Source organism: Arachis stenosperma, chromosome 9, assembly GCF_014773155.1.
Source record: "Arachis stenosperma cultivar V10309 chromosome 9, arast.V10309.gnm1.PFL2, whole genome shotgun sequence".
NCBI classification, from domain to species: domain Eukaryota; kingdom Viridiplantae; phylum Streptophyta; class Magnoliopsida; order Fabales; family Fabaceae; genus Arachis; species Arachis stenosperma.
In genome coordinates, this window is record NC_080385.1 from 148,903,394 (window position 1) to 148,920,848 (window position 17,455).

The following is a 17,455-nucleotide window of genomic DNA, read 5'->3' on the forward strand; positions in this document are numbered from 1 at the left end:
TTAATTAGAATTTTCAATATCTTTTTTCTTTAATAGAAAACAAGTTTTCGTCTTCTGGTTTTGTAAACTTCGATCTCTAGATGTCAAATAGTATTTTTCGATCATGGTAAATTTGCAATTTTTTTTCATTTTTTTTTTCTGATTTCTTGCCTCACAACTTTAAATCGTTACTAAACCTCTAAATCATTGATCATTTAATTGATCTAGCAATTATAAGCTTTTGAAGCGTATAATAATAGATCACAAATTAAAATTTGTAAATATTTTTCTTTTTTTTAGTATTTTTGTACTATGTGCTTTAATGCTGGTCCTTTATGATCATGCATGTTTTGTTTTGTTTTGATTTTTTTTTTAATATTGTTCATTTTGTGAATATGTGTTGTACTAAACTCATATTAGGATAGAACTTAAAATGAAGAGAATATGACAAGTGATTCGTCCTTAGATGGAACTATTATTCAGAAGTGTTTTTGCTCTTTTAAATTTAAAAGTTATCTAAACAAAATTATAAAAAATAGGTTGGAGATACGATATTGCCATTATCCTCCTATATATTCCAAGTTCTTAATATCCTGAAAGAGAAAAAAATTAATTAACCTCTAACTAACTTGGAAAGTCCATACAAAATTATAAACACTTCTGAACCAAAAAAAAGACAGAGACTTAATTAAATCTAACTATCTTACTAATTATAGAAACAGTTTAACTAATCATAACTACTACTCTTTCACATGTGAAATTGAGTTGGAAAAGAAAATACTGTACAGACATATATGTTTATCAGTGCACCCCTTAACCATATATAACTCTGCATCTCTATAGTCTATTAATATATAAACAACGAGTTTTTCTCCCAACAATAATAACGACGATCAACGAATTATTATCACCAAATCACTTGAAGCCTTTGAAATACGGTGCAATTGCCATCCGATACTACGACGCCTCACCACCCTGGCAGGGTCATCATCATTCAAAACATTGACGCTGAGCTTCCGCAAAATTAAAGTAGAGCGGATCAAATGGGAGCATACATCAAATTGGCCGCGTGTTCCTTTAAACCCATTCACTTCCACTTCCCTGAGGCTTCTTTGGAAGCAAATCGGCACTATGAACCTTTTCCAGGATTCATCGGTATAATAACGGGCTTCATATTGCTGTTAACACAAGAAAAAAACCATTATTATTATTATTATTATTATTATTCAAACTTCAATAATACGCACTTAATTAAAAGTCTTGTAACATGCCTCCTAAATACATATTTTGATAATATGATAAAAGATATTAAAAATTTTGAAAAAATAAAATTTTTTATATTTTTATTAAATATACTTAAAATTTAAAATTTAAAATTTTTTTATTATTATAATTTTTAAAATATGAAATTAAAACACAAAATAGTTAAATTCTATAATTAAATGAAAAGAAGTTGAATTGACTGACGGGAAAGATATTGTCGTATTCCAGGTCTATTGTGAGTTTGGTCAACCATGGACAACTGTTGAGAAACCAAAGGAATCCATGTCGTTCTTGGATATGCAATTGGATTTTCATCTTCAAGTGTGTAACCCACATAAATGGATTTTGCCTCACCCGTTCATCTCCCGAATGAATCACCTTTTAATTCATTAACAAATAAATAAAACCATATAAAAACTAAAAAGTTTTAGTAATTATGTATAGAATTTAATTTTCATATTAACGATATGATTGATCTTAACCGGCGAGGAGAAATACCTGAAGAATGACGCTGCAAACCGTAAGAACATTGACAGCAAAGAAATCTCGAATAAATTTCCGAAGTTCGTTGCCACATGCAAAGAACTCATCCATGGGGCTTAAATCAAGATCTGCCTCCTCTATGGTACCAGCTACCACCTTCACTTCAGACTCCGGCGGCAATCCGCAGTACTTGAAAACCTTCAGATTTGGCGCCTCAAAACGAATATAATTCCAACCAAATAGGCACTCATGAACCACCAACTTCTTCAGATTCAATTTATCTATATCAAAGGATTCAAGATCCCAACAGTACTTCAGGCTCAGACTCTCCATCCAAGGGCAAGTCGATAGCAGCGTCTTAACCGATTCCATTGTCAACTGAATCGAAGAAAGAGTCACATCATTCAGTGCCTCAAACTTGGTCAAGTTTCCAGGCGCCAAACTGCACGAGTAAAGTTCCAAACTCTCCAGTTTTTGGTGCAGTTTCTTGTTCTCGTAAACGCTTCTCGGAAATTCAACCGAGGCATGACCGTAGCACTCTTCAGTATGTTCCAAGAAATCGAGTTCCAAATCTTTGACGCCGTCCAGTACGGCGAAATCGACGCCGGCTCCGACAATGTCGCCGCAGTTAGGAGGAGGAAAAACCTTGAGGGTGAATTTGTGGTGGAGATGGTGGTGCTTCTGCAATGTGATCCAGATCTTGAAGAAGTTCTTGAAAGCCTTCCTTTGCGCTACTTCAACGGCTCCACAAGCTTCTTCATTCTTCCATTCAAGTTCGTCGTTGTTGACTGTGTTGGTAGATTGCCACAGCTTCAGCCACTTCTTGGAGAGGATACATGTTTTCGCTGCTTCTTTGAAAGGAAGCGAGGAAAGAATGTAGAGAAGAATGTCTTCGGGCAATGAAGAAAGTTTGTCAGTTTCTTTTTCCGCCATTTTTCTAGTTCTTGCAATGGCTATGGATTGAATGATGGAGCTATGAAGAATTACTACTTATATTTACAGCGAGATTTCGAACATTTTATCTAATTTATATTCATATCACCCCACCCATTTTATCTAATTTCCTACATGCTGAAACTATATATTATCACTCTTATCCAACCATTTAAGGAAAATTATTTCTATTACTTGGCCAAGTTTTAATAAAGTTTTATTTGTATGCGCACCTTGATTATGTGTACCAATTATTCACGTGTTTTTTATTATTAAAATTTTTTAAGAGTTTAACAAAGATTAAATTATAGATACATCTTTTGTCATAAAAACTTTAATAATATATTATAAAATAAATTTAAAAAATTAAACTAATAAAAAAAACACATGAATAATTTTATATATTAAAAAAATTAAAATTATTAAACCACATAAATTTGACTAAACAATAAAACTGTATTAGAGAATATTTTCATTTTTAGTCATACTATTTTACTTAAGAAAAAGTATAAGGGAAAGTATGAGGAGCCAATGAAATATTTATACAATGCATACAATGGAAGTTTATGAAGTATTAGAGATATAATTATTCGATCCTTGGTGGACCTAAAAATTAAACTAATTTTTCAAAAAGATATTTATTATCCCTTGTACTCGGATGGGCCATTGTACACATTGTACAAATAGTCTCCCTAGCGGGATCCAAAGTATAATTACACAACAGCTGTCAATTTATTATAAATAAATATGTTTTCGCTCCATCTTATCAAATACATGCTCAATGATGAGTTTTTGAATTTAATGTATTGTCAGTATTTTACTATTTTATACTGTCATATACTTACGTTTATATTTTTGGATGATTATTCATATATTTAATAAAGATAATAATTTTTTTTAAAGATAAATATTATTAATTAGATGTATGTATAAAATTATTTTATATTGATAATAGATTAACATTAAATTTTGTTTAATACCAAATATAATTAAGTTGCATTCTTAAATACTTCCTCTCTCAAATAGTGTTTGCACCTTCGAAAAAACATCAAGATCAAGTAATTTTGTGAAACTAACTATTCAATAATAATGTTGTATTACTAATCAAACTGTTGTAAAATAAAAAAATAAAAAATAAATATAAAATAAAAAATATAAATAAATAAATCTATTATTAATATTTATCATAATTAATATTTTAATATAATAAAAATGATTCATATATATATTACTAATATATGTAGTAACGTATATATAAAAGAGAGAGAAAAGTATTTATATATTATTGTAGCATATAAAAAAAAGAAGAGTATTTTATTATTGTTGTGTGTCATATGTTTGAGACTTTACTATTATTTATACATGTATGAAATATTCATTTTCCAAACTTCATAAAGTTTAGTCTTTCTCGAGAACTAAATTTTTCTATTGAAAAAGTTAGCCGTCCAACATTGTGAAGAAAGTTATAATGTATAAAATGGACATTCATTTATGTTTATCACAACACTCTCCTTTGAATGTCCATTTAACATTATGCCTCATTAAAACTTTATTAAAGAAAAATCCAATGAAAAAAAAATTAATGAAAAAAAAAGAGTATAATATCCTTTGTGATGGAGACTACCTCGTTAAAAACCTTATAAAAAAATCCAATAGAGAGAAAAATTTGACCAAGAAAAAAAGAGTACAGTCTTTCCCTTTTGCTAACATTATTTCATATATCTCGAAATTGGCGCATCCTAATATGATATATTAATTTTTTAAAGGAGGATTTTAGAAGTGACTTTGTAAATAAATCTGTCAGATTATCGCTTGAGCGGATCTATTGTACATCAATTGTTCCTTGATTTTGAAGATCATGAGTGAAAAAAATTACTTTGATTGAATTTTCTGGGTATTTGCTTTTAATCGAATAATTTGAGCAAGTAATCTCGCAAACGGTAGGTTGCGAGAAGACAATAAGCACACATGTGACCATCTCGAAGATGCGTCTATTAAAACCATAAAATATCTAAAAGATCCATACGGTGGATGAATAGGTCTACATATATTGCCTTGAATCCTTTCTAAAAATTTAAGAGACTCAAATCCAAACTTTACTGATGATAACCTTAAAATTAGCTTTCCTTGAGAACATGCAATACAACAAAATTCGTTAGATTTAAGAATTTTCTACTTCTTTAGTGAATGTCCATGGAAGTTTTCAATAATTCTCCGCATTATGGTTGTTCCCGGATGACTCCATCGATCATGCCAAATTATAAATTCATTTGGGTTAGTAAACTTTTGGTTTACAATGGCATGTGATTCAATTGCACAAATTTTAGTATAATATAACCCAGATGAAAGTAAGGGTAACTTTTCTAATATAACCTTTTTATTTGAATAATAAGTTGTGATATATAAGTACTCATGATTTCTCTCATTCATTGTTTCAATATGATATCCATTTCAGCGAATATCTTTAAAACTCAACAAGTTCCTTAGAGATTTGGTAGAAAATAGTGCATTATTTATTATGAATTTTGTTCCTCGAAAAAACAAAATTATAAATCCTCCGAACAGTGACGGATCCAGAAAATTTTGTTAATGGAGGCAATGCATATATAATATGATAATAATTTTTATAATTATATTTTATTATGGTAAAATATAATTAATTTTTAAATTGTCTAACAAATAAATTTAAACACTAAAATAATAAGTTAAATAGGTTTTATATTTTCTTTCAATTGTCAATACAATCAAATATTTTTCTTTTTATATATGTTATATATTGAACAATCATTTAAAAATTTATCTCTCATATGATTACGAAATCAACTTTTTATAATATTTATAACCGAAGAGGTATTTTCAACTAATATTGTTGTTAATGGGCTACTAGCAAACCTAAAACTAATTTTAAAAAAATAAAAAAAATAATATTTTTTTAGGTCTATGTAAATTTTTTAAGTCATTTAATTTCAGACAATATTTTTTTATATTTTATTTTCAATCTTTTTTTTAGTCTTTCATTTATTAGATTTTAAAATTTTGCTACAAATTTTGATATAGGCAATTTATAAGAAATTCTTTGGTAACAAAAATCTAAAATTATTTTTAAGTATTCAAATAATTTAGATATTAATTTTTTATTAATATTAAACGAGCTAAATATATTTTTTATGGATAAATTTTTAATCTTTTATAATAAAAAAATATTTAATGAAGTCAAATTTTGGCTCTTCATTATATTTATTTAATTTTTTTAATTTATTAACATTAAATTAACAAATAAAAAATAATTTTATTTTAATATTGTCTGTAGTGTATCAACTTTTAATAATAATAAATTTATTTACTAAAATTAAATTGATGTGCTTCATATTAGTGTTTTTATATATTTATTATTGATTAATGTTTATGTTTTGTGTCTTTTTTTTTTCTATTTTTATACACTGAAAAGTGTGTGAACTAACAAAAAAAATTTAGTGGGGTCAAATTTATTTTTTGAGTGGGGGCAAATATATTTTTTATGTATTCTACATGAAGTTTTATGAAAATTCAATGAGGCACTTGCCCCCACATGATTGAAGGTAGATCCGTCCCTGCCTCCGGAACCTTCTATTACATTGTCTGAGTCAATAATAGAATTAACATATTCTTCTTTTGCTACAAGATGTATAAAATATATATTACTTTTGAGAATGGTATGCGAACTTTCACTATCATCCGCAAGACAAACATCTTCATTATATGTTTTTGTCATTTTTTTCAAAGACAAATAATAATAATAAAATGATGAGTAAATAAAAATATATGTGCAGTAAAATTATTATTTTAGTAATTTTAAAATTCATAAACATAAACATTAATATTTTATTAAACATTATTTATATACATCATACTTGAAATCCAAAACACAGAAAATAAAACTTAACAAGAAGTTTCTTAAATTATTTATTTACATGAGTACTTAACAAACTCACATGTTAAACTTTTCCATCATTAATCAAATGACCAATATTTTCTTCAAGATTCTCAAAAAAATTAGATACTTCATAATGAGTGGTATAATTTTCAACATCTTTTGAAATAAAATTTGTTTCCTTTTTTTGTCATCCATTTTCAAAGATGTTTGATAAAGATCAACTAAGTGTCTTGGGGTACCACAGGTACGTGACTAATAACCCATTACACTACAACGGAAATATTTATCCTCTATTGATTTATTTTACCCATTATTTCTTTCTTTATCCCATTTTTGGTGAGATCTTTTCTTGTGAATATAATTTTTCTTCCTTTCATAGTTTTTTTTTTCCAAAACCTTGTCATTTACCTCTTATAGGGTAATGATTTATTGCATTTACTTCAAGAAATGGGGCGGCGCCAGCTGGACGCGCTTCATAATTTTTTAAAAGCAACTCATTGTTGTGTTCAACAACAAGAAGACAAGAAATTAGCTTAGAATATTTTTTAAATTCTTTTTCTCGATACTGCTGCTGCAGGAACACATTCGAGGCATGAAAGGTCGAAAAAATTTTCTCTAACATGTCATTATCAGTTATCTTTTCCCTACATAATTTCATTTGTGAAGTAATTCGGAACATTGCTGAATTGTATTCATTTATGGATTTAAAATTCTGTAGATGTAAGTGCGTCCCCTCATATCGGATTTGAGGAAGTATCACTGTTTTTTTATGATTATACATTTCTTCAAGGTTTTTCACAGATTTGCAAGATCTTTTAGTGTGAGATATTCATTTTTCAATCATTCGTCAAGGTGATGACGAAGGAAGATCATGGCTTTGGCTTTATCCTTCTGAGATGCATTATTTTCAGATTTAATGGTATCTCCAAGATCCATTGAATCAAGATGGATTTCGACATCTAGTATCCATGATAAATAGTTGTTTCTAGATATATCAAGAATATTAAATTCAAGATAAGAAAGTTTTGACATAATAAAAATTTATTACCTGAATTTTTCTAAATTTTGATTAGAATCTAGTGCTGATAACATATTGTAAAATAAATAAATAAATAAGAAAGAAAAAATAAATATAAAATAAAAAAATATAAATAAATAAATCTAATATTAATATTCATCACAGTTAATATCTCAATATAATAAAAATGATTCATATATATGCTACTAATATATATAGTAGTAATGTATATATATAAAAGAGAAAGAAGACTATTAAAAAAAAAAGTGTTTTGTTTTTGTTGTGTGCTGACTTTACTACTTTTTATACGTCTACAAAATATTATTTTTTAAGCTTCATAAAATATAGGCTTTTTTAAAAAACTAAATATTTTTATTGAAAAAGTTAACTGACCAACATAGTAAAAAAAAGTCACAAAATATTAAACGGACACCCATTTATATTTATCACAACACAAACTACTAAATATTATATTAAAAAATATTATTATATTTATAAAACGTGCTTTTCAAAATTGCTAAATCCTATAATTAAAATGGAAAACTTGAATTGACTCACGGAAAGGATATTGCAGCGGTCAATGTCTATTGTAACTTTGGTCAATCTAGGACAACTGTTGTGAAACCAAAAGAATCCGCAAAATTCTTGGGGATGCATTTGGATTTTCATCTTCAAGTGTCTCACCCTCAAACCCCCTGCCAGCCTCACCGGTTCATCTCCCCAAGAAATCACCTTTCATTCATTAACAAATTAATAAAATCACATAAAACGTTTTAATTAGTTACTATATAAAATTTAATTTCGTATTAACAATATCACATTACATGTAAAAAAATTTATTCACCAAACCAATTATTAATATAAAATATATACTAAAATATAAAATATACACTAAAATTAAATTAAATAATATATATTTATATATAATTATATAATAACTTATTTATTAATTTATTTTTAACATATACGAAATATATATTTTTAAATAATATTAATACATCAGTAAAACAAACTAATTCTTAAATTTCTTATTTAACCTCCTGTATGACTTACTTAATTATGAGTCTATGTATTTAAACTTATATATAAAAATATTATTTATATATTAAAATTAATTATTATATATTTTTATATAAATATATATTATTTAATTTATTTTTAACATGTATTTTGTATTTTAATATATCTTTTATATAGTAATATACATCTAGCATATCATTAAACATAAATATATTGATTCATTTATCTATATTAGTACTAGTATATATACTTAAATATAAAGCTAGAAATCTAGTAATGAAATATAGTCTTACACAGTCTACCATATCCAACTATTACTATTCCCAAAACCAAAGAAACCATTGCAATAACACACATATACGAAGTACCTGAAGAATGACGCTGCAAACCGTAAGAACATTGACAGCAAAAAAATCTCGAATAAATTTCCGAAGTTCGTTGCCACATGCAAAGAACTCATCCATGGGGCTTAAATCAAGATCTGCCTCCTCTATGATACCAGCTACCACCTTCACTTCAGACCCCGGCGGCTCCGAACCACAGTACTTGAAAACCTTCAAATTTGGCGCCTCAAAACCAATATAATCCGTTCCAATTATGCACCTATCAATCACCAACTTCTTCAGTTCCAATTTCTTTATATCAAAGGATTCAATATCCCAACAGTTCTTCAGGCTCAAACTCTCCATCCACTCGCACGTCGATAACAGCGTCCTAATCGATTCCAATTTCAACGGAATCCAAGCAAGAGTCACATCTTTCAGTGCCACAAACTTGGCGAAAATTTCCAGGCGCCAAACTGCACGAGTAAAGTTCCAAACTCTCCAGTTTCTGGTGCAGATTCTTGTTCTCGTAAACGCGTCTCGGAAATTCAACCGAGCCATCATCGGAGCTATTCTCTTCAGGATGTTCCAAGAAATCGAGTTCCAGATCTTTGACGCCGTCCAGTACGGACGCAGGCTCCGATAATGTCGCTGCAGTTAGGAGGAGGAAATACCTTGAGGGTGAATTTGTGGTGGAGATGGTGGTGCTTGTGCAATGTGATCCAGATCTTGATGAAGTTCTTAAAAGCCTTCCTTTGCGCTACTTGAACGGCTCCACAAGCTTCATCGTTCTTCCATTCAAGTTCGTAGTTGTTGACTGTGTTGATAGATTGCCACATCTTCAGCCACTTCTTGGAGAGGATACATGTTTTCGCGGCTTCTTTGAAAGGAAGCGAGGAAAGAATGTAGAGAAGAATGTCTTTTTTCGGGCAATGAAAAAAGTTTGTCAGCTTCTTTTCCCGCCATTTTTCTAGTTCTTGCAATGGTTGTGGATTGAATGAAGAATTACTATTTGGTGACTTCTCTGGTGGCACAGTATAAAGTGGTTTATTATAGCCAAGTTTTGACCAACAAATAATGTCTTTACACATAACATAAAAAAAGTGGTATGCTAATGTGAAAGTAACTTACACTTCTTGATGCAATAGTATTTTAGAAAATTTACCATTTAATAATTATAGTTTGTAACATAGATTTAGGTTTTGGTTTGAGAAAAAAAAAAAGAATAAAACAAAAACTTTAGATTGTCCAAAAAAAATTACACAGATTTTTTTAACAATTACTATAAATTAAAATTCTTAACAAAATGATAAATTAAAATTTGGTTAAATACATTTGAGTTAATTAAAAAGATAAAAATTAGTTAGCTAAAATGATATAGTTCGGTAATATGATGAGTAAAAAATTCACTTAAAATTAAACATACTAATTCTATTAATCATTTATAAACTTTTGTTCCTTTAATTTATCTATCTTGTATAACTATTGAAAAAAAATTAATTATTTAAATAAATATTTAAAAAAAATTATACCTAAAATTGTAGAAAAGTCGTTAATAACTATCAACGACAACGAGCCGCTAATATTATTTAAAATTAATGCTTATAATGTGTTCTAATTTTTTTGAAATGTAATATGCCAATATTTTAATATCTGTTAAATTAAATTTAAATTTTAATTTGTAGTCCAACATTTTTTATCACGTCTATTTAATTTGAAAAATATAACTCAAATTCTAAGAGTTTTAAATTAATAAAGGCTATAATTAACTAATCCATTAATATGTTAATTATGAATTGCGTTTGTTGTATTTTTTTTTAACTTAACCTTGTCATTATTTTTTAATCAAACTTAAATAAACCTTATACGTTAATTAAATTTACACCTGCTTCATTTTGATATTATTGAGTTTTATATAAAAAAGCCTGATGTAAATATTTTTGGACAATCTAAAGTTTTTGTTTTATTCTTTTTTTTTTTCATACCAAAACGTAAACCCATGTTACAAACAATAATTATTAAATGGCAAATTTCTTAAAATACCATTGCATCAAGAAGTGTAAGTTATCCCCTTTCACATTAACATACCACTTTTTTTATACTACGGGTGAATGATTTGGTGGTCCTCACTTGTTTTTTCACTAATTGTGGTGAAAACTTAAATCAACGGTTAGATCATTATTAAATTTGATCTAACGTGAGTTATATTTTGTCAATTATAATAAAAAAATTTTTTATTTGCAATTAATGATATATGAACTACGGCCCAATAAAATTTGTTATTTCCATAAAAATTTTTGCTGAATCCTAAATTTCACCCACACACAAAATTGAATTTTATAATTTTCAACTAGTTAAACACACAATTGTCTCCCTTCATCAACATCAACATCATCATCTTCTTCACTCTAATATTAATTCTGTTGATGTTCAACTATACATCTCCTAAGTTTCATATTTTACACCCTTACAAGCTTATTTCTTTATCAAATTTACGGGCGTATATCTTATCTTTCAATCTTTGCGAGGAAGCAATCTGAATCCCAATGTCTAATGAGGTAGGTTTTTCATCAATCTGAAACCCTAAGTCACACTTTTAGGATTAATTTTGATAGATTTCTTGCATCATGCCATCAAATACCTAGTCTAAATTAATTTGTTCATGTAGGATTGTGTAGATGACACCAATAATGTTGACGAGTTTCACGGGAATTTGGAGAATCCCTTGAGAAACGATGATGAGCTCCTGGACGACGATATCTTCATGGATGCTAACTTGGCAAATGCAGAAGTTGGTGCTTCTGAACCCAATGAAGGTGCCCATTTTGATCAATTGGATGAATCTTATAAGATTGACGGGTGGAAGGACATAAGAAAGACTGAGTTCTTGAATATTGTAGATGTTGATATAAAAAGATATCATTTCAGTGATCTAGGAGTGGCTTTTGATTTCTACAATGCATTTGCCAAGTCAAGGGAATTTAGTGGTCGAAAAAGTAAGACGCGAAAGCACAATGGGATAATCAATCGACAGAATTTTGTTTGTTGTCGCGAGGGCTTCCGACGAAAAAAGGCAGATAATACGCAGACCAGAAAACAAGAGCCTAGAGCTAAAACTAGGTGTGGCTGTATGGCAAAGGTTCAGGTGTCATTTGATGTTGTTAGTGGTCGCTGGATTGTTTCAAAATTTTCTGATTTGCATAATCACGACCTTCTTCCTCCAATTTTTATTGCAATGCTTCCTGGTCACAGAAAAATACCTGCTGCAGACATTGAGCAAATAAATATAATGAGGAAAGGTGGATTAGGCACTGCACATATTTTTGCAGCACTCTCAAGCCAATCTGGTGGTCACCACAATGTTCCCTTTTTGCCCAGGGACTTGTACAATCAAGTCGCACAGCAACGTCGACGATTGAAGGGTGATGCTAGTGCAGCTCTTCAATTTTTGAGGAAGAGGAAGTCCATTGATCCTGTCATGGTTATAAGATATGAGGTTGATAGGCTTCACTCGATAAAGAATTTATTTTGGTGTGATGGAATAAGCCAAATGGATTATCAATTGTTTGGTGATGTATTGGCTTTTGACGCTACTTACAAGAAGAACAAATATCATTGTCCGCTTGTCATTTTTTCGGGTGTTAATAACCATAATCGCACAGTTGTCTTTGCGGCCGCTCTTGTGTGTGATGAGTCGGAGCAAACATATATTTGGTTGTTAAAAAATTTGCTAGAAGCAATGAAAGGGAAGGCCCCAATTTCAGTTATCACAGATGGTGCCCTTTCAATGAAAAATGCAATCGAAAAAGTTTTTCCTAATGCACATCATCGCCTATGTGCTTGGCACCTTATTCGCAATGCCACGAGTAATGTAGGTAATCCTAGGTTCACATCGCAGTTTAGGAAGTGCATGCTGGGTGATTACGAGGTTGGTGTATTTCGTAGTAAGTGGGATCGGATGGTTGAAGAGTTTGATGTGCAGGACAAGCAATGGATAATTGACATGTATGATAACCGTCATAGTTGGGCAACGGCACATATCCGTGGGAAGTTCTTTGCTGGATTTAGGACCACTTCTCGATGTGAGGGGTTGCACTCAGTTATTGCAAAGTATGTCAAATCTAGGTATAATTTAAGAGATTTTGTAGAGCACTTTGATAGATGTGTTGCCTACATTCGTTTCAAAGATAGTCTAGCAGACTTTGAATGTGCATATGGAGTACCCGTGATGCAAACTCATTTATTGACATTGGAGAAGTCCGCAGCTAATTTATATACAAGAGAGGTATTTTTTCTATTTCGCCCTATTATTATAAGGTCTGGTTCAATGAAAGTGTTAGATTGCATTGATGTTGGTTCTTATATGTTATACACGGTGGTTAAGTATGGTAGTCCTAACGATACATGGCAAGTATCTTTTTGTGATTTACCAATGGAGTTTACTTGCTCCTGTATGAGGATGGAGTCATTTGGCATTCCTTGCGAACATATTCTATCTGTTTTAGTTACACTTGACATTTGTGAATTGCCAAAATGTTTATTTCTAGATAGGTGGACCAAAAATGTGAAACAACAAATACAAGATACAAGGGGGTTCACTTGGGATTGCTTAAAGTCTACCCAATACTAGTGTTTGATGGACTGGTTTAGATTGGTGGCTACACTATCAGCAGGTAAAGATGATAGGTTCAGGAGCATGAGGGATTGGGCGATAAACACAGTGGATAAAATGAAAGCTGATAATATTGCTAGTGCAATTACTTCTAGTAGTACAATTTCTGCCACTTATACAGATCCTCGTGACCCCCCAATTCGTAGAAGAGCCAAGGATCGTGCCGGACAATGATGTAGTATATGCCGCGAGCTTGGACATAACAAAACTACATGTCCAGATCGGAGTAAGTATGATGGGGGTTCACATGAAATGCATAGTCTACTTACAGATGATGATGCATATGAGGCTATGTGGAATGAGGAAGAAGACTTCATTTATGAGGAAGATGAAGGTGAATGTGCGATAAATTCTAGTTCTGAATCTAGCAGAGATCAAGTGAGACATTTCTCAACTTTGATATTTCATTTACTGGCTACTTCGGGGTTTTTCACGTGCTGCTCATAAATTTTGTGTTATTTCAGGATATGGAGATAGATGACTCTAATTATGAATTTGGAAATGAGGACGATGGAGCCAATTAAATTAATTAGTCCTATATTATTTTTGTTTCATTTAATTTGTAATGTGTATTACGTATTATTTAGTTGTTCCAGCTCAAATTATCTTTGATTTAACCTTTAGTTTTTTTTGTCTTTTTGAAATATGGATATCTTCTATTTAAATACATCACAAATGTGGGAAACTAATCCTGTCTAATTTGTTGTATGTTGGGTTTAAGTTCTAACTTTTAATTATGTCTAATTGATTTTTTGTAGTTACTGATTATCAATTTTAGGCTACATTGATGAAAGATGAAAGATGAAAGTTGGGAATAAATATGGTGTTTATGTTAAAATTTGAGGGGTTTTTTCATCTTGTCTTTTGTTTTGGGTATTAGTGTTTCACAAGTCTGAATGCTTGGATCTTATATTACTCTTCATATAATACTAAGGATATTCAAATTCATGCACTAGTAATGTTATGTAAGTTAGTTGGTGGTAGATCATACAATGGCAAAACTCAATCCTTTTAACTTCAATTCATTCATTAGTTATGCTATACAGGTTAGTTAGTGATAGATCATACAAAGACAACAATGGACTCTTTTAAATTCATTATTCTAAGTTGTCTGCTATTTTGTGATTATATTTCTATTTTAAAGTACTACTTTTTCACTAGTATAAGACACAAGAGACTTACAAAAATGCATACTGTTAGTAAAAAATAGTCACTCAATTTTTTTAATTCATCTCAATAGAGGGAGAAATTGGGATGAGTTAATTATTTTATCACACATTGAAGTCTCCAAAAATAGAAGAAAATAATGTAAAATAGTCCTTTGTTATCCTCTATCATCATCTCTGTGACTATTCTATGACAGGTTTCTTTTTATGTTAATAACATAGTGTTTTAAACTATGTGCTCTCATTTCATTGTTCTTTAATGATGAGAAGATTTTTAGTTATTAGTTCAATTCTAATTTTTTTGCACCTTGCAGCAAGATTGCTATGTGCATCGGTTTAATTCAATGTGAAAAATGAGTAAAAAATAAATTAAATATGATTAAAATAGTTTAAATCATAAGCATGGATAATTATCTTATCCATAAGCAAAATAAACATTTTGGAACTTAAATTCAAATACCTAAGTTAATAACCATATAATAGAAGTATTTTTGCATTCAAATTTAAATATCTAGTTAATTTTTTGCCACAACCATATTCCACCATCGATCTGTGCTTATTTGAACGTCTCGCTTCCTTTCGTTGCTCTCATATAATACAAGCTTCAAGGTGCTACTCATGCGGACCTTCTCATCCTTGAGCTACATATTCACCAAATTGACACTTTAATAATACAATGATTATAAATAGAGCTGAGACAACTCAAGGTATGTACCCTTACCACTCCAAGGACAGATGGGGTGAAGTGAGATTCCATATTCAGCCATTGCATAACCCAATAAGCAGAATTTTTACTGTGTCAGATTGTTAAAGTTTGATTAAAACCTCAATGAAAGGATGTGCATTGACAAGAGAAGCAAAAACATACTAATAAATGGTCTACTTTGATTCCAGTTGCGGTAATCCATATCCTCTAAGTATATCCCATTTTTCAAAATGGTCCTTACCTGGCATTCCATGTTTGACATAATCCTCTGATAATATTATTTGAACAAGCACTTGTTCCTGTAACCATGGCTTTATGAGACACAATGTACCTTGTTTTAGCATATCATGTCACTTGCTATATTGAGATACTTACTATTACTTTCATGTCCTGGAGCCTTTGTTCCTCGTCATGTTTTGGTGATAACACATCGAAATAATAGGTTACCTTGTCTACGATGCTAAAGACTATAAGATACTAATGACCAACCTTCTCCTTAACTGGTATATATACCTAAAATTTGAAAATTTGTTTGATTTAAATATCGTGTACACAACAAATGATATATATACCTAAATTAGTTTTGTCCTCTAATTTTAAATACTTTAATTAGTTAAGGTCAGTGGATATACCCACTTAATATTCTTGTTGGGTTGCATAAAATCTTTTCCATAGACTCTGAGCAAGTCATCCAATGTTTTATCTCTAAAGATGTTCTCCTGGAATTTGATAAATAATGTATAGCATAACACACAAAATATGAGACTAGTCAATTTAAATTGTATTAAATTCAGTTAATCATTTACACAATTGTACAAGTTTCTCGACATAACACTCATATTAGACTTACTATATGTTACATTGTTACACATATTTAGAATTATTATACTTAATAATTGAGATTACCGCAAACGATGGTGGTAAGCTCCATAAGATCCTTTTGTTACTCTGTTCATGTGTTGTTCTAATAGCCATCAGTGTAAACACCTGCAATTTTAAGGTAATTTATATTATAGTAGTGCTACGTTATCAACTTTTTATCTGCCAAAATCTGCCAACTTGAGTTGGGCTGGACATGAAGCCCATCCACTCAATAAAGCCACATCTAGATTAACCATGGTTTAATCCTAATTTACCACGTTAACCTAAATTACCATAGCCCTAAATTGACTGACGGTGGACCATCTCTCCCAACCTTCCTTATCCGCATCCAGGGCCAAATAAAATTCTTTGTTGCCGTCTCCGCCGGTCTCCGCCGTCAAGGAAAAGTCAACTCCGGCGGACCACCAGACCATCACGTCTAGCCTATGGTCCGATATTCGCTGCGAAGCTATTTGGTCTGTTACGTGTGCTCATCAGAGGAGCCTTGAAGACGCATCTGGGTGTCCGGCCTTGTACAAGGCGCAACAACCCAACGCTTCTCTCCTCAGGCAGCGGCAGAATTCGTAGGCCTGTGTGAGTTCGCTAGAAACCCCGTGGCTTTCTTGAGTCGCTACTGCCACCAAGAGCCACTCGTTCATCGGCAGAGGAGCCCGAGAAGAAGCGTGTCTTCCTTAGGGCACCACTGCGACATTACGAAGTTAGTGGGTATTTGAGATTTAAATTAAGTGCTTGTATATATGTGTAAATCTGAGTATTACATTTTTTGAATTGAGAAGGATTAAACATGTGTCTGTGTCTCTTGGCTGTGAATGAACTTGGGTGTTGGTGTATTGAAGTGTTTTTTTGGTGATCTTGTTACTATACAAAGAAGGTTGCTTATACTGTGTTGTATCAGTTCTTTGACAAAAATGGTGTGATCAGTTATTCAAATTTTTTTTTCATCGTGGTTATTTGTAGTTTATTCCGTATGTCTATGTTGTGTTATTTGGAGACAGAAAAACATTGATTAGTGTAGTGTCGCTGTGGTCACCCTCGTTGACGAAGTTGTTATCGTTGTCAGATTATTTAGTACCTTTTCATCAGTTTTGAGATTTTAA

At 30.7% G+C, this 17,455-nt stretch overlaps 2 protein-coding genes across 2 annotated transcripts; one reads left to right on the top strand and one right to left on the bottom strand.

Moving 5' to 3' along the window:
• Positions 1-872: 872 nt before the first annotated feature.
• LOC130950074 (putative F-box/LRR-repeat protein At5g54820) lies at positions 873-2,703 on the bottom strand. The gene is made up of 2 exons (XM_057878633.1): positions 1,741-2,703; positions 873-1,157 (listed from the first exon to the last, which is right to left on the bottom strand). The coding sequence occupies exons 1-2, from the start codon at positions 2,656-2,658 to the stop codon at positions 873-875; spliced, it is 1,203 nt and encodes a 400-aa protein (XP_057734616.1). The 5' UTR covers positions 2,659-2,703.
• Positions 2,704-11,478: 8,775 nt separating this feature from the next.
• LOC130950075 (protein FAR1-RELATED SEQUENCE 5-like) lies at positions 11,479-13,778 on the top strand. Its single transcript, XM_057878634.1, has 3 exons — positions 11,479-11,490; positions 11,601-13,315; positions 13,583-13,778. The coding sequence occupies exons 1-3, from the start codon at positions 11,479-11,481 to the stop codon at positions 13,776-13,778; spliced, it is 1,923 nt and encodes a 640-aa protein (XP_057734617.1).
• Positions 13,779-17,455: the final 3,677 nt, after the last annotated feature.